The sequence below is a fragment of the Ischnura elegans genome, chromosome 10, assembly GCF_921293095.1.
Source record: "Ischnura elegans chromosome 10, ioIscEleg1.1, whole genome shotgun sequence".
NCBI lineage: Eukaryota > Metazoa > Arthropoda > Insecta > Odonata > Coenagrionidae > Ischnura > Ischnura elegans.
Window position 1 is genome coordinate 22,936,224 of NC_060255.1, and position 19,120 is coordinate 22,955,343.

At 36.7% G+C, this 19,120-nt stretch overlaps 1 protein-coding gene across 1 annotated transcript; it reads left to right on the forward strand.

Annotated features, from left to right (window-relative positions):
- The first annotated feature begins 12 nt into the window (after positions 1-12).
- Positions 13-18,898, forward strand: LOC124166975 (suppressor APC domain-containing protein 2). The gene is made up of 10 exons (XM_046544725.1): positions 13-191; positions 354-474; positions 617-915; positions 7,185-7,384; positions 9,003-9,179; positions 9,793-9,848; positions 10,888-10,988; positions 13,354-13,500; positions 15,281-15,529; positions 16,673-18,898. The coding sequence occupies exons 2-10, from the start codon at positions 360-362 to the stop codon at positions 16,829-16,831; spliced, it is 1,503 nt and encodes a 500-aa protein (XP_046400681.1). The 5' UTR covers positions 13-191; positions 354-359; the 3' UTR covers positions 16,832-18,898.
- Positions 18,899-19,120: the final 222 nt, after the last annotated feature.

The window sequence follows — 19,120 nt, forward strand, 5'->3', positions numbered from 1 at the left end:
GAATGGCGTGGTTGTCTTTCGTGATTGAGATTGTTTTTGTGTGGAGTGTGGTGTAAACAAAAGTATATTTGGCGAGCAATTTACCAAAGAACATGGTTAGTGTCCCCCAGTTTATGTCGTGGACGCGAGGACTCATCAATGAACTCTTTGTTGTCTAGGAACTTCAATGATAATCAAGAAAACACTTAGATGTACGTAACTGTTATACTTGGGGATAATATATTGATGCAGTCGATTGAAAGTGTTTTTGAAGCCCAGCGGTTGTCTTGCACAGAGTTATGTTGTGTCTTTCTGAAATTATTCATCTAATTATGTAATTATGAGTAAAATGTTAATTTTTTTACACTTTTTAGCGCAACATGTCGCATCAAAACTCGAGTTCTCTTTCTGGTTTGCCAGCGCAGTTCGTCTTAGCCATGCGAACGCTGTTTGATATTATGGATGATAAAAACACTGGCTATGTTCACTTTTCAGGTGAGATATCTTGTAATTTGGATACTCGAGTAAATCTTACACAATCGAGCTAAGATTACTCGCCTAGTCGCTAATGAAGTCTTTACTGTTTTTGTGAATTCTCCTCGATACGCTCGTTATTGAATTGCATTTTCTACCGTAGATATTGAAAATAGATGGCGAGATGACGGGACCAAAGGACTTCCTAAAGGAGTATTAGAAAGCTTGAAAAAAGTTACTCCGCCCAACGGTTTGATATCCTTCAATCATTTTTGCACTGGCCTCAAAATTTGTCTGTTGCAAAACCAAGCAGAAAGTGCCAGAAGCTCAAGTTCAAGCAAGTCTCAGGAGACAGTTTTAGATCATGAAGCAAGTGACCCCAGCAAAACCAGCAGGCATCTAGTTACAAAAAACTCATCAGACGTGGATCACAGTCAAAGTGGAGCCAAAATTCCATCAATGGTAATGATGCAGTTTTACTACTGCTCTTATGGTTATTTATTACGTGATAGTAGTGAGCAAATATGTGTGTGTAAAATGTGTGCATAAAGGTGGTGGAAGGAGGAACTGGAAGAAAAATATCATATTTAGAGTTCGCTCTACATTTGGTTGTGTCATAGGATTAATAGTAGTCATCATCACTCCATACGCATTGTGTGTCAAAAAAAATGCTGAAAGAAGGCCACTAAAGAAATATTTGACGTTCATTTGCTAAATTCTCTGAACGAGTGGTTGCTATGGCAAGTGGTGTGACCTTGTCAATGAATAGAAGTTATTTTCTCTGACAGAATTGCTCTGACCTCTGAGTAGAATGGTCCCCTAACATCCAGACCTTTTTCTGAGCCCACATTTCAAGCCGATGGTAGTGAGCACTTTAAGAATGCTCCACAATTTTAAGTTTTTTCCAAATCCCTTGCTCATTTAATGCCTGCTAATCCCTTACTCAGGGAAACCTAACAAAAGGAATCAAGTGATAGTAGTGGGTGTGAATCCATTATCATAGGAGCTGAAGGAATAAAAAGTTTGCTCTCCTCATGGTGATTAATTGTTTTTACCATGAAATTGTTGCTGCGTAGCATTTTCAAGATGAGGGGTTCATGAAATTTGAGCAGTATATACATATATGTATTTATAACCACCTATATCCTTCTCGCTCCCCCCTCCTCCGCTTTTGTATTTGATCCTTCAACCCTTCACCCCTCCCTCCCCCCACCCACAGTGAAGCCTACCCAAACACTGATCCCAACTGCCACCTCCCCTTAACCCTCCCCCCTCGGCACCCAAAACTTTCCCATTCCATTTTTAACCCATTACAGTGGCAGGTCTATTTTGTAGGGGGTTACACGTTAGGTTAAATCAAAATATTTGGGGGTTGCCACTCTGGACAAAAGTACATATTTTGTTAGATTTTCTTACATATTTACCTAATTTAACAAATTTAAATATAAATTAACTCTAAGCTTACGGGCCTTTTTTTTTATAGATAAAATGGTAATTTTATTCGTACCTCCACTACTTCTGGGAGATTACCCCCCACTAAGCCTCTCCCTATGTCCATATCCGGGTTCCACCTCTTACTCAGTGTATATACTGCTCAATTTTCCTGTACGCCCTTGAAAAGCTGACCTGTGATGAAACTATGGTTCGAAAAATAAATCACCATGTGGGAAAAGAATAGGAATCATTTTTCTTCATGCGAGAGTAAAAATAAGTAGGGTTTGTGTCCCTCATGGATGTCGAATTGGTGCTGGTTAAGTGGCATTCACCAAAAAAGTTAATAGAATAAAACCAATCAATCATACATACATATTTTCAAATTTAGTGTTGATTGATGGCTTTTTAGTCATGAGTAAATTGTTTCATAATGGTTCAAAGTTTTTTTTCAGTAAATGCTATACTAGGATAATCTCTTTTGTCTTTTCAACCTTTTGAGTAGGTTTTTTCTGTCTGAGGGGCATGCTAAAGTCAAAGCAAAAGGATGACTGATGAGAAAAGTAACCATTTTAAATTTTACATGTTCATCATATGCATTGCATACCACCAGGGGGCTATTGAAACAATGAACTGCCCCCCATAATTACGACCTTAATCCACCCCTGAGTTGACCCAAGATCAGCATGTTACTGTTTGAACCATATTGAAAATAATACAGCTGAATAATAGGTATTTTCAAAGTGGTGGAAAATAAAATTTTAAACATCACTTTTACTGAAAGAGATTAATAATATTTTAAAAATTTGGGCGTTTTCTCTTCCAGTTAAGAGAGAAATAATTCCATGAAGTTCTCATTAGGAGTTCATTTAGGAAGGGACTTCTCATTGTCCTTAATCTTTTCATTTTAACTCTTGTATTTCTATATTTACCGGATGCTTGAGCAGTCTGGAGCAATCAATTCATTCATGAAAATTATATGATAAAAGGCTACTCCATGCACTCGAATGGGTGAGCTTAAGTGCTGCATGGTACAAAATATTAAATTTTTAATTATTGAAAGAATTCATTTAATAGTTTCTGTAAACTTTTATGAAAGGGAGTTTCATTATGGGTTAAAGTTGTGAAATTTGGACAAAAATGTGTCAATGTATGGCATCACATCACACTTTGCCTCGTGGAATTTATTTTTGGTCTATTAAACTTTTTTCAAATGTATTGCCTAATAAATGTCCGAAGCAACCTTTGGTATAATATGATATGTTACGGAAAGTGTTCAAAATTCTTAACTGATATTAAATTTGAAAATTTAACGATTGATATTGACAATATTGCTTTGTGCTTCTATGATATATGCATCATTTATTACTTTAAAAGAAAATGTGTTCATAAAGTTGGTATGTTTGTGTGGAGGGAATCATTTGATTATTTAGTTGGTATTTTAGCACATCTTCACCACTTCGATGAAAAATTATCTTAGGACTCACTACAAGGATATGTTTACCTGTCCAGATTTACCTGAATAACTCTTTCCTCTTTCTAAACCCACATTTTGGGAGTACTATTTTCAAATTTGGATTGCAATTTTAGTCCTTTTTGTGTTAAATGGGGAACATGATAGCCTAGAGCAAGGGCCTCCAAACTACGGCCCGCGGGCTGGATCCGGCCCGCGAAGGGCTTTCATCCGGCCCGCGAAGGGCTTTCATCCGGCCCGTGAAGGGCTTTTATTCGGCCCGCGCACTCGTTTCAAGTAGCGCGCGATTCTCGCTCGTTTAACTCTGTGAGACGCCGCTCTGTGAGGAGCATTGCAGCGCTATACTGCACGTCAAAGTCGCCTTCAACTGTTAGTAAAAATAAAAAATACGCCACTGGATAATTCAGTAGACGTTGGTATCGAATACTTCAGTCATCGGCAAATTTGCTATCCGGCCCGCGGGGCGATTCGGAACTTGAAATGTGGCTCTCGTGGCCTAGCAAATTGGAGACCCTTGGCCTAGAGGATAAAGAACATGGCTGCTGACTGCACCACATGCATATTTAATATTCGTGGGGAGCATGGTGGCCCAGTGGTCATAGTATTTGACTACTGATCAAAGTGTCCTGGGATCAAATCCCAGGTGAAATTTTCTGACACCCCATTCTAAAGTCTAGGGTTGGCTCTACTCTCACCTATCCAAATGAACCTACAGGATGAACCACTGTGTTGTGTATGAAAACAACCCTCCATGGCCTATTTACAAGCCACTCATGGATTGTGAGGCAACATTAACCCTTTATTTACTGCCAGCCCATTTCAGGTGGGATGTGCGAAGACTGCCAAGGCTATTTTCCGGAATTTGCAACATTTCAGATTTTAAATTATTTCAGCTACTTAATTTTATTATTTACCGTGAAACCATATTATTAAGCAGTAGAGATAAAGCACATGTGTATAAATGAGATGGCAGCCGTTGAAAAGGCCACAATCTATATATATAAAAGAAAGTCGAAAATCGTGTTAGTTAGAACACTTATAACTCGAGAACGGCTGCACCGATTTCAATGAGATTTGGTTCTCTGGATTCGTCTCAGGCGGGGTTAACATATAGGCCATTAAAAAAGGATAATTTCACAAAAAAAATTCATCTCTTTCTAACAATATGTTTTTAGGAGTTAGCAACGCAACAGCAATTGATAATAATTCACAGTGTCCGGCGATATATGGTGGAAATGTTTAATGTTCATGATGATAAAATAAAATAAAATGGTTAATTTCCACACACTTTTTTTATTAACGAACTACCGACCCGGTTTCGAAACCGGGTCGGTAGTTCGTTAATAAAAAAAGTGTGTGGAAATTAACCATTTTATTTTATTTTATCATCATGAGCAATTGATAAGTCGGTCAAAACTACCAATTAAATTATTTGTTTTGTTTTTACCCATTTAATAACTGAACTTCGTAACAATATAATATTTTAATTACTAAATATATTCAAAATATTGAAATTGCATTTAAAATATTTAATTCTAGCTAATTTTAAGCCCAGCTCGAGTTGACTCTTCACTACCGTGTTTGTAAACAAATCTCCAAGCAATTGTTGACAAAAGGTAATGTCCGTGTTCCTGTCGAGGAATCGAGCAGTTTGATTACACTTTCTCCGAATATTTGCAATTTTTTTTTGGAAGGTGAGCTCATCAACAAAGAGTTCCAGAATATGATTGATCACCACAAAAATCAAAAATGATTGATTGAGTGAGCAATTTCGACGGCCTAGAACGAAGATGTGGATCACTCAAACTAGGTAAATCAGGATCAAATAATTGGTACTCTGCATGAATTCAAATCTTTTAACTGAGTAATAAACGAAGACGAAGTCACCAACCATCTAACTGAATATATAAAGTCCTTGGACGTACCTTGCTTACCACGGCACGATTAACAGCTAAAGGAAGGCTCTGTGTTCATGATATTTCGAAACCTAAACTCACCATAGCTATCCAACGGAACGCGTTTGGTTATTTAAAAAAATAATAATGAATGTGACTCACGCGACTTTACTCAAAGGAAAACTCAAAGATGAGGAAGTTCTCATTCCTCATCTTTCCATGATCCCAACATATATGCCCTTTTGAGCTTAAATGTATTCAATTTCCAAGTAGTGTTGCATTCGCGATAACGATTAACAAATCGCATGGTCAGTCTTTCAGTTTTAGTGATGTTTGTGCTCATGTGCTAATGAAAACCCATGATTTTCTCATGGTAAATTAAACCTGCTATGTTTACGAGTCGGTAAACCATCCGCTGTATTTCTTCCTTCGCTTCAAGGGCGCAGCTAATACTACGGGTCTTTAGGGTATGGAAAACTCGCTAAGGTAAGCGAGAGGTGTGGGGGCCCTCCCCCAGACATTTTTTCAAGATAAATGGTTCAAAATAGCGGATTTTGCGGCTGTGTGAATAGTTAAATACCTATGTTTTGTTTGTTACCTATCCGTCCCCCTAATATTAGTAACAAAGTTTTTTATAAATAAGTTCTCTGAGCTCTTGGGGAGGTTTTACCCCCCAAAACCCCCCTCGCTGCGTCACTGCTTCGCTTCGCCATATTTATTTAGCGTCATCTGTTTTCTATTGCACCTGATAAAAGAAAAACTGTTGTTTATCATAAGGTGCTTGACGCACTACATTAAACCCGAATGTGTAGGACACACCGAAGTGCGTTTACGCAGTGCATTTTTTCCAAACAGAGATACTGTAACTGGCGCGCCTAAAGTCATTTGATACGAATGCTGCTGCTTCATAGGGGCTTTTCTTACACGATTTTGAGCATCAGTCAAGCGTCGGTCTGGCGTTGTGTTAACCTGCCCCGTGAACGGGCTAAGTTTACGCAAACGACTTGGACTTAAAAACTTTTTTTTACGGTTAAAAGCCAGCATCAAATAGCCAGAAAGTGAATGCGTATAATTTTTATTTCATTAACTGCTTTATAAAACTACAATGCCCAAAATTTCTTAAGCTATTTTCATGCTCATTTACGTAGTTTTATTGAATTAGTATCTTATTTTATTATAATAAACATGGTTATAAACGATACAGCCGCTCTTGATTTATAAATGTGTAACTAAACTGTTAGTTCATTGATTGTTAGGGGGTACGAAGTCCGCCGGGTCAGCTAGTTACATTATAAAAAAGTCAAATAAGTCGACCCGTGGCAGTTTTTGCACAACCAGCGTGACCCGATGTATCGGCCCAGTGGCAGTAAAAGGGTTAATTGTTTGCACCATCCTCATCACTGGTTCTCCATGGTGAAGGAAGGTGGGAACTATAAGCGAAGTGCGAAACTCAGTGCATTCCTACATAAAATTTTATATGTATAGTGAATTGTAAAAAACTTAATAATTCCTCATCAATTTAACACTGCACAGTTTAGGTTTCGACGTGGCACAACATCATCTGGTACATTAGCATTGAAGACGGAATAATTTTTTAAATTCTCTAATAATTTTTAATAAAAGAATGATAAAGTTTTTTTAAATTTCAACACGTTAAGTCGATCCCACTAAGTCTCACCCAGGGCAACAAATTATTTTAAATTGTATGTCGGAATGAAAATTTAAAGATGGCTCATTTTAATTTCCTCAGACATTTCCCCTTTTTTACCCTATTACTTTACTAGTGTAATAAGTAGTTGTTTCATTGACTTAATTTCTTCTTACTTTTTCTGTCAATTTTTCACGGATACTCAAAGAAAAACCTTTAGTTTAAACCTTGAAAGTAATTTTTTAGGCATGCATTTTATATTGTGTATGTTTGATTATTTCAGAGTCGTCTAAGTGCAATGGGTTCCCAGCAAAGAACTTTAAGTATGCCCCAGTTGCAGCAGCAAATGTATCCCGAAGAAGACAACAATAGAATCGGTGCAGAGCTACGTAATTATGCCAGTGATGCAAGACTCTCTGCTCCAGCAAAGGCAGCTCCAACAAACATTTCTAGGCATCCTCTTGGACCTCCAAAACCCCCCAGGTACTGTAGCAGACACTCAGTCTCAGCTTTTTGTTTGCTATTAATTGTTGTCATTAGTTGAAAGAATTTTCTTCATTCTTAGTGGTAAAGTTTAATTTGGCTTTTTTACATCTATCGTAGTTACTTTTAATGCATTCTAACCCTGGATTTTCTCAGTAATTCTTGTTTAGATGTTTTACTTGCCCTTATTCTGAGACAAAGCAGAAAGGAATATTGTGCTAATCTAAGAAGTGGCAATGTCTGATTGTGAGATAGTAAAAGTTATTTTTAATACATTTCACATAAATATGTAACCTGTATTCTGATCTTGATTTTGTCTCAGAGCTGCCTCTTTAGTTAAAGAGTGGAACTGGATGATGAGTGAAGTTTGATATCTCTTGTGTTTCTATGTTCAAACTGTCTTCTTGTGAGAAGGGGTTAAGTTTGATATTTCTATTGATGTATGTTCTAATGCATATAGTTTTTTCATGTAATTTCTTAGACTGATTGACCTATTAATCTATAATCATCATTTTCACCGACGTGTATCATAACACTGTAAATTATTATTTGGGAAAGTCTAATTATTACTTTTGTTAATGATTGTCATCCAACACGTACGCACTTGATGATGTTGGGCTAAATCATTTAAGCATCAGATCTTAAGGCCGCTACACACGGTGAATAGGGTGGTTTCCTTCATCAAAGAAAACGAAAGGCATTGATTGCGACTCGTTACCCACCATTAGTGTATTCATAATATACAAATTATTTGGTTTTTGAAATACCGGTTTAGACGAATGGCAAGGGTCAAATTTTATCCTCATTTGAAAAAGGCCAGATTGGCACCCAAGCGATTCCACTCCGCGTGACGTCACAGGGACCTAGTTTCTACACGAGAGGATAGGAGTTATACATCGTCTGAGGTTACCATTGCATGCATGAGGCGCAGAGCTCAGGGAAACATGTCTTAACAATCACTTATTAAAACTGGCTAAGGTCGGAAAGTTTTCCTCGTTTGATAAGTTATTAATAATCCTTATTTAAGCCAAGCGCTACCAGCCAGCAGGGTACTAGGCTAGCCGCTAGCAGCCTGCGTCGTATCAGCGCTAAGCCTCGCCTCAAGGTCACCTCGCAGGGCGGGAGGGGGAACCAGAAATACGTCACGCGGAGAGACTTCCCGACATTCATACTTAAGCGTCGCGTTTTCGCGCGCTTGAAAATTTTCACTTTTCAATTAATTACGAAAAATAGATATCGTCATTTAAAAATCTAAAAGCGTGAAATACGTACTCCAGGAGTAATAATCTTTCGATTTAGGCAATAAAAAAATAATAGGAAACCACCCTATTATCGTGTGAATGAAATCATTTGTCGTGCATAGCGGAAAAATTTGTGAATGATCACATAATCATTCAGCATGATCATTTGCATGATCATTCACCCCGTATAGTGGCCTTAACTATTTCCAAATACTGTGTGAAGTACCTTTTTAATATTTACAGGCTAATACACAGCGCGATCAAAATTTTCTACACTTGAATACCCATTTTTCTATATCTTCTTAATTTTCCTGGAGCACTGGGTGTCATTAAGTCTCTTGCAATTTAGTACTAATGTCAATATTTGTTTGTATTAGGTTGAGTGCTGGGCTTGACAGGGGAAACGTGATGCCAGAAGTTCGTCCTCCTCTGCAACCACCCACTGAAAGAAACTTGGATCGAGCTGAAATTCGCACAGCACTTCAAAAGTGGCAAATTGGCCTCATGATGAACGGCCAAGATTCATCGAAAAATTCATCTGAGAGTGGCTCTAGGTATTTTCAATTTTTTTTAAATCTCTGAAATCGGATGTGTTCATCCATTGCCTCACTTGTTCGTACCCTTGTCGCTTGAAAGACGGAGGGAGTGCACACCTTCACCTTTATGTTACGTGCTTCTAATGCCCACCCCTTCCTATCGCTGAGCAGTCGTCTCATGCTGTTGTAGTTCTTCCAACTCACCGTGTATTACTCATAAGTTGTTATAAATGTTGCTTATGGTATTGCAGATTGCACAGTTGCAATTTAATGTAATAATCTATCAATGAAAATATCTTTCACAGTGTGAAAACATTTTTATTTAGAAAGGGATAACTCAACTTTACTCCTGCAAAAGAGATTTTCTTGATATGTATGGTGTAAAGTTAAGCCTCAAAATTATAAAAGTCAATTTTATTTTTAATTTTAGCTATATATTCAAACCTCGTTTTAAATACTTTGTATGCTGAGCCATAATTTCCTAACTGTGCAACAACAAGGGTCCCTCAAAATGTGTACATTCAGGGTTTCCCTGTATCACATTTTACTCTTGTTGTTAATTGTCTTAACAATTAAATGTGCTGCTTGTTCAATTTATGGAATTAATTTTGTGTATCATTTCTTTAATTAGCCGGCAAAATTATGCTGATCAAACTGGTCGAGGATCGGGAGATGGAAAACCCTCAGGTAAGAATGCATTTTGGGGTGTTCTTTTTATTTGTGCCTTTGTTGATTCTATTAATCGTAGTCAATGTATTGAAAAACATTGTGGACCAGTCAGTGGCTCATCAGTATTTTGACACCCAAAATTGCACATTCATAAAGGTGTTGTGGCTCAAATCCTAATCTTGGTGGGTGGTTTCATTACTGTAAAATCTTTGCACCAGCTGTTTTACCTACCTAATTTGAATGACTGCAGGATTCCATCTCTTTTCAGAATTTTACTTATCAAGTATTCCTAAATCCTGCCACTTTTTAATATGCCGGAAGAGTTATATTCTCTCTTGCTTTTTAGTGAAATATTTTTCAATTGAATATTTCCCTGTATTCACTTCATTTTTTCCCTATTTCTCTCCCTATGTCCCACTTATCTCTAATCTCTGGATCCAAATTATTGCACTATATGTTCATGATTTCAGGTGATTCTATTCATTCACTAGTTGAGGTACTTTTTGATATATCTGTTGTGAAAAACCTATTTTTCTTATTGCTGTGATCCTCAAACACCAGCCTTACTGCAATTCCCTATTTTCTTTTGTTATATGTATTTCAATTATTCATTCTGCCTTTTATAAGACTGCTATATAAGAGTTGCAGTAATTACTATCTATTTTTATTTGTACTTGTTTGGAAAAGTATATACAATGGCCTTAAAATTGGCTTTAAAATAAACAGGATTTTTGTTGCTATTCAAAAATTTGTCGTATCATACCCTATGCTTAGCTTAAATGCTGCATTGTAGAAAATATTAAAGTTTTCATTTTTAAAAGAACTCATTTAATAGTTTCTATAAACTTTTATGAAAGGGAGTTACATTATTATGCATCAAAGTTGTGAAGCACATAGGATATGCATCATATCCTAAGGTGGACTTATTTTTCAGTGGTTGAACATTGTGACTCTGTCAAGACCCACTTATTTGTCTTATGCATTTTCTGAATAAGTGTTTATGTATTACTTTAATAATCATTTTTGCACAAGTTAAAAAAAAATATTCTTTTCCTAGGTCAAGTAGATCAAGGAGGTGCTTTTCCTCACAAAAAAGTGACTGGACGCCGAAGGGAACCCAGGCGACATACTCTTCAAAATGGAATTGATTATAACATGGTTGGTATAATTTCCTTTTGAGGTAAATTTTTTTGTTCTGGTGAGGTAACTTAAATAAAATCAGTGTGACAAGTTACTAAAAATATCAGCAAAATGGTTGAAGAGTGACACCAACTACAAATGAGTAACACCCAATTTAAATTCAAAGAAAAAGTTTTCGATGGGGGAATGATTGAGTCATCTGTTTTTGTGAGGTTTTAGGCCCGTATTCTTAGTCGACCCTACATATACGGCCCTACATAACAAGAGGCCTCTACATGCGTTCTCAGTCGACCCTACATAAGTGGTGGGGTGGGTAAGTGCCAGTTTTCCACTCTGGTTGCGGAGTGAGACCTAACTAAGAAAAGACGTCCGATAATTTTCGGGCGTATCATTAGGGCAATGGCTCATGGTAAATAAACAATCGGTGTCATCCACCGGGTCGTGTCGGTACATTAATTATCGCTACAAATACTCTGATATCGAGCCAAAAGTAGAATCGTATTGTCTTTAAATGACTTCAAAAGTAGTATGTACAAGATAGTGATGAGTATGGGGCAAATATGATCATTGACGTGAGAACTTACGTTGCATCATCAAGGTTTGTCATTCACTTTAGCTTCCGTAGTTAAGTTTATTCTGTGGCAAATAGTGACATGAAAATATATTTTCGATGGTTGTACGTAAACGATATTGGTTTCTCTAAAGCAAACCAAGTGCCAAAGGCGAAAAATATTAATATATATCCGCAAAAACAAGGTGATGTATACCACTATATTGTACTTATTATACTTCAGCCAATTTTATTATTTTTTTCACTCGATGGGTAATATATGGTTGTATAATAATCTTTCTGCTGTGTTGAAAAAATTGAAATAGCCAGATGAAAGATGAAAAATTGAAGCCCAGCAGTGGAAGTGCTATGCGAAGAGTGATTTTCATTGATGCTGACCAGGGTGTTTTTATGACTTGCATCTCGACTGCTGTTGCTGGTTTACCCAATGGGTGGATGTTACTTTGTTTGTCCAATTTTGTTAACTCTAACTATTTCAGTCAGAAGAAAGATGGCACTGCTAATAAAAATTTCAATTGACTTATGTTATTGATGCAATCAGTATGTAATATTATTTTTCTCGGTTTTCTTCATCCTATTTTTGATGTTTTTGCTTTGATTCAAGTTTATTTTGCTCATTATTTAATTGGCATATGTCTTTCTGCTTCATTGGTTCATTTTTAGTGGGGAAAGGGCACTGGCATTAGGTAGATATTTATTTCTTTAATTTATTTATTGAATAATTCAAAAACAGCCAAAACGGCATTTACATTGAATAGAAAACTTAAAATCTGCAGCTTTAACAAATATAAACTATAAGAAGGATATTTCAAAAAAGATTTAGAATATGGCTTTTCGAAGCTGCCTCTTGAATGATCTGATGAGCATTGATAGATCCAGGGAAGGGTGAGTAGTCGAAATGGTATTGAGCAAGGTAGGGAGTCTGTAAAAAATGATCTCTTAAGATATTAGTTTAAAGTATACCGGGACTAGCCGCGGTGATAACTTTTACGGAAGTCACCCGTAATGCACAATCGTGTGAGAGACACGGTCAAGGCGGATGATTTCTTCTCTGTGGCTCTTTCGCACGATTGTGCATTCCGGGTGACTTCCATAAAAGTTATCACCGCAGTTAGTCCCGGTATACTTTAAACTAGTCAAGAGCGAACACCTCCTTGTGTTCTATGTCTGGGCCTACTCTTCGGCTGTGGCGCTGTGCGCACGATTTGGACTGCTTGTGGCATCATATGCTCAGCAGTCCAGCAACACCTTGTCCGGTATAGTCCACAAATATCCACAGGGAAGAATGACGCCTTGGTAGCTTAACTGGCGAAAGCACTCGACTGGAAATCGGGGGATCCGGGTTCGAATCCCAGTCAAGGCGGATGATTTTTTTTTTCTGTGGATCTTTTGCACTCTTATGATATGTCGTAGATATGTCAGCACTAACAGTATCTCTGCTGGAATATTGGTGAAAGTGTAATGAAGGATATGTAGTGGTTTCATTGAAATTTTTTTTAGTATCATAATTTTGTACCACCCATACCTCAAATTACTCCCTTAATTTTCTGAACTTTGTCTCCTCTCTATGGTAGTCCCTATCGTGGTCTTACCTATGGTCACATAAAAAGTGTCTGGAAGCAGCTTTTGGTGAGCATAAATGTTCAACATTTGGTCTCTGCCCTTCTTATTATATACCCTAAAGTGCCATATTTATAGGTGGATAGAATCTGTTTGGAAGTAACTTCAGGAATTGCTGTAAAGTCAATGATTATTTTCTTTCGCCCATTTTTGGAAAAGAATTGTTCAATTTATTGAGATTTTTTTTCGTAGCTGAAGAGGATGAAGCAGATAGAGCAAGAGAAGGATGTTCTAATGCAGGGTTTGCAAGCTGTGGAGAGGGCAAGGGAGTGGTACTTGAGACACATTGGAGCTGTGCAGGAAAGGATGAAATACCTTGGAAAAATGGGATCACATGGGGTGAGTCACCTTTGTATTATTCCCATTGTGTGTTAGAAGTATTTTTGGCCTGGAAATTTTTATTTTTTTTAAATCCCAGTAGCTGTTTTTCAAAATAAAAGCATTTTTATTCCTTTTTCTTATTAAGTTGTTTTCTATTATGTCTGTTTTTTGTATTTTTCTCCCCATGCCCTGACTAGAGGAAGCAAATATATCAGAAGAATATCATGCATAATATGGTGAAATCATGGCAGGTTCAAATTCTAGGTGAATCTTTTGGATAACCCCAAACAAAAATTCCTTTAAGTGCGAGTTGGACTGGGGAAATGAACTGGCCCCCTTAGCCCTGAATGTGTGAAATTCACTGACATAGCTAGTGGGTCTAGGGGTTCTAACTCCCTCTGAACTTCTTGTGAGATGATGTCTTACATGAACCCACTCCTTTTTACCTAACTCCCCAATCTCAACTGTAACCTCTACCCGCATGAACCTCCGTCAACTGGTGCACCAAGAAACTGCACAGACCTACCCAAACGAATGCTAAACAGTTGGCATGGCCAGACAAAATAGGCAGTGATAGTATGACTTTTATCAGGAAGCGTAAAAATGTATTTCATCAAGATTTAAATGGATGCATGGTTAAAGCTTAATTCTTTAAAGAATCTTTCTTGGAATTCTAAAAAGAATTCTAGAAAAAAATCATCCAGTGGGGTAAATAATTTCAATTTTTTTACAAAATATCATGCTTAGTACATTATAATATTATATTTCACGAAATAAGAATTAGTTTATTATAAGTTTTGTAAAGACTGTGCTGTAGTACTGGGAAGACTAAAGTAGGATTGTAGGATTTTGAGGATGAGAGAAGGTGAAGAAGAGGGAAGGGGTTTATTCATTGGATGAAGGGAGGGAGACCATATGTCAGCTGAAGTGTTAAGTACAGTAGTAGAATGGGAGCATTTGAATGTGAAGGTTAAGATCAGTCAGTTTCATGTAAATCAACTTACCATCCAAGTTTATCAATCTACCGTTGATTATCCATAACAATAGGGTAGTTTCCTTCATCAAAGAAAACGAAAGGCATCGATTGCGATTCGTTACCCACCATTAGTGTATTCATAATATACAAATTATTTGGTTTTTGAAACACCGGTTTAGACGAATGGCTAGGGTCAATTTTATCCTCATTTGAAAAAGGCCAGATTGGCGCCCGTGCGATGCCACTCCACGTGACGTCACAGGGACCTAATTTCTATACAAGTAGATAGGAGTTTCACATCGTCTGAGGTTACCAATGTATGCATGAGGCACAGAGCTCAGGAAAACATGTCTTAATAATCACCTATTAAAACTGGCTATGGTCGGACAGTTTTCTTCGGTTGATAAGGTATTAATAATCCTTATTTAAGCCAAGTGCTACCAGTCAGCATGGTACTCAGCTACCTGCTAGCATCCTACGTCGTATCAGCCCTCAGAGCCTCGCCCCAAGGTCACCTCATTTGCGGCAGCGGGAACCAGAACGACGTCACACGGTCTTTTCCTGGCATTCATACTTAGCCGTCGCGTTTTCGCGCGTTTGAAAATTTTCGCTTCTCATTTAATCGCGAACAATTGATATCTTCATTTAAAAATCTAAAAGCGTGAAATACGTACTCCAGGAGTAATAATCTTTCGATTTAGGCAATAAAAAAATGATAGGAAACCACCCTGTTGTGTATAGTTATGGCTTTCCTTGATGCCTTGTGCAAACCATGTGCCTAGAGGATAGTATTTCTCACATTTTCCTTATTTAATTTTCCAGGAACAGTGGACTGAGGCGCAGCAGGAAAGGATTGAGCTCAGGCGAGCACGAGTATTAGAAGTGAATCGTCACCTTGCGTTGTTGTGTCGTTGGGGAAGTGGTGAAAATGGGGACAACAGTCCACTAGAAGATTGGGGTCATATGAATCTTGCTCTCCCTCACCACCGCAGACCACCACAACAGTCGGATAACCCTCAGGGCAATCTTCTGGTGGAGAGATTGAAGCATCAGAACCATCTCTTGACTGAGGTCGGTGCATATTTTAAGTCTAAGTTTGATGCAACTCCTTGCTCAACGCCCCTATCTGCCATCTTTTTGTATTTACACCTGTCTTTTCCTTTACATCTTTGATTACTTAATACATTGAAAGCTTAATATTGATATTCTAGCTGACCCGGCAAACTTCGTACCGCCTTACAATCAATGAACTTACAGTTTAGTTACAATATTTATAAATCAAGAGCGGCTGTATCGTTTTTAACCATGTTTAATTTATTATGATAAAATAAGGATAAAAATTCAATAAAAGTACGTAAATTAGTATCAAAATTGCTTGTCAGAAAGACATTTTCTTTATTGAATTCACATAGGGTGGATCGGAGCACGTTTACGCGGATTTTTTTCAATGAATTTTCTTACGTTTTAGCTTAAGAAATTTTGAGCATTGTGGTTTTATAAAGCAGTCAATGAAATAAAAATTATACGCATTCAGTTGTTGGCTATTTGTGTTATTAACCGTAAAAAAATGTTTTTAGGTCCAAGTCTGCTGCGTAAACTTGGCCCATTCATTGGTTAACAGAACGCCAGACCGACGCTTGACTGATGCTCAAAATCGTGTAAGAAAAGCCCCTATGAAACAGCATTCGTATCAAATGACTGTAGGCACGCCATTTATAGTATCTCTGTTTGGAAAAAATGCACTGCGTAAACGTGCTGCATGCGTAAACGGACCACGGTGTGCTCTACACATTTGGGTTAAATGTCTTGCGTCTAGCACCTTCTGATAACCACCACGCGTATTCAAAATGTTTACAAGAGATTCTAGTTATTTCAAAGTTCATGGAACCAAAAATTCGGAGGACATTATTTAGTCTGTTTAGGATATTAGAGCTAAACCCCTTCATATTTGTTTAGCATGAAATTGAGTTCTCACAATAAACCACTTTCAATGAAAACTTATCAGAATAATTCCAATTAGTGTCAAGCACACTCCTCCTGGAGTCTAACAAAAGGGAGAGTTGAGGTATGATTAATTTTGTAGTTGACTCCACATCTGTGCAGTATTTTTCCTTATTCTATTATTTTATAGCTAGCATGTGAGAATATTTTCCTTACTCCGTCAAAGTTTTGTAAACTAAGATATGTAATGGTTTCTCATTTTCCTCCCTTTAGGAAGTCAGTAAGAAAAGTGAGAGAATTGCTGGACTAGAGAGGGAGAAGACATTGCTCATCCGCGAGTTATTCCAATTAAAATCTGATCTAGCTGGAAGAAGATCTGGTGTCGGAGAAGAGCCTGCTATGTTAGAAGAGGCTGCTGGAGGATTCATGTAGCTATTACCTATTGGAAACTATCATAGTGCAGATCCTATTGGAAATTCTGGAAATATTTTTATATACATTCATATTTTTTCTAAGTCTTCCTCTAATGTTATTTCTGTCAGTATTGGAACAGGTATTTTGTTGTTCAATGAAATATACAATTTTAATACTCTATATTCAATTGTGTCCGTCCGTGATAATCTGATCTTCCATGAATGTGATATTTGTAATTGTCAGATTGCAAGTTCAATATTTTTATGAATGTTGCTGTTAAATATGATATTGATGATGTGTTAGAGGAATCATAGTTTTATGTTGAATATTGTGAAAGAAATTAATACATTGGTTTAAAAAAATTTATATTTCCCTTTGGCAGAATGGTTTTATGTGGACCAATATTTGTTAAAATTCCATAAGCATAGTTATGGAGTAAGTTTCTTTGATACAATTAATTTTTATTGTAATATAAAGGCCAGAGGCTTAGTGTTTAATGCTACCAAGATGTTGTTGTATTCCATTCAGTTCACATTCCGGATATTGTATGAGGCGTCAATTGAATTTTTTTGTCTAGCATTGATAGTTGATAGTTTGAGAAATAGTTCTCTGATATTTATAGAATGGTTTCAAGTAATCCAAGTTCGTGAGAGCTGTGATTGTAGTGTTTGAATACCATTAACCATGAAAACTTGTCTTGACTGCTTTAGAATTTATCCTAACCTTTTGTGCACTAAGCATGCCAATTTTATTTTCATCAGTTTACTATAATTTTAAATTGCATTTTAAATCCACCAATTCCAGCATATTTCATCTCTCTTCATTGTGTACTAATCAGTTGACTGTATTAACTTCATAGTCGTGCTAAATGAACTATCATCGTAAATCATCCGCTGTAAATATATTTGTGTATTCATTTTTAGTTGTGATCCTATCCTTTTCCATGTATGGGATTTGAAGCCTTTTTGTGGCATTTGGAAAGCTGTGAAAAAATTATAAATTAAATGTAAACTTCCCATATGCAAACAAAAATTTGGGCAGTTGTGTTGGTGCTTCACAGTTTTTCTCCAGCTATGCTGGTTGGTAGAATAAGTCACATAATGGGTTAAAATGGAATTTTTCGCATCTTGTTGTGATAGTGAGATGAAAAATCACTGATTCTCTTTAAAAACATGCTAGTGAGATGAAACTTGCATTTCATGATGAGAATTCTTTACTTTAATTGTTGTCAAGCCACTTATGCCGTGAAGTTCTCACATCTGTTCTTGCCACTCTTCAATTATTTTGTGTAAACAACTTACATTCATTTAAACTATTGCAAATTTTTCTTTTGACTTTCTCCTTGCCACATGAAGTTGAATCTCAATCAGAGTGCCTTTCCTTACTTCTTATTACTCACTGTGTGTGAGTTATTTAGTAGGAAAGGATCCATTAAGCCATAATTTTAGATGGTTTTCCTTAAGGAAGAAAAAAATTAATCTAAGAACTCATTTAATTGAATCTCATTGAACTGATCTAATTGAAGTTACTGCAAAATTCAAATTTCCCACTCTATCAATCATGGAGTGATTTGGATAATCAAAATGAAGAGCGTAACTTGAGAATGCCAAATCACCTCGACATCACGTCTTTGGGTAGAGGTAACAGTGTGGCATTTAGCTTTACAACCATTAATCAGTTTATACTATGAAGTTGTGCAATATGTAGTTCCTTTCTGACATTGTGTAGTTTTAACCTCTCATGTTTAAGGATGAGGTATTACAATATCAGTTTACATTTTATATTTTCCATTTTTTAGTAGTAATTTTGATAATATTTTGACTGTCTTTACACATTTTTTGTACTTTATTTTAGCTGATCACTAGGGTACCTTCATTAATAGCTGACATTACTATCCTGTTCGCATCAACTTAACGTAGCATAACTTTATGAATGTGACTTCCAGCTTTTGACAGTTTCAGGAAACCAATTAAAGGCTTGTTAATTGGAAAAAGGCATCCAGTTAATGTTAAGAAAATTGTTCTTGCAATGTCTTGATATATTTCATCATGCCATGGCCTTACTCATTTTCAGGAAATTTCTCATGATATTTAGAAAAAAGTCATCGTGGACATTTGATTGCAATATACATATTAACAGAGATACTTTTACAAGTCTTTTACATAATTGAACTTCATTCAATGGGAAATTCGTGGTGTTTGTTTCCGTCTAAGTGAAACGCGGTGATATCTTAACCATGTTTACTATGAAACTTGTACAATTTTTTAACGTAACTTAGGAATGCATCCCTTGCCATAAGAGGCATAA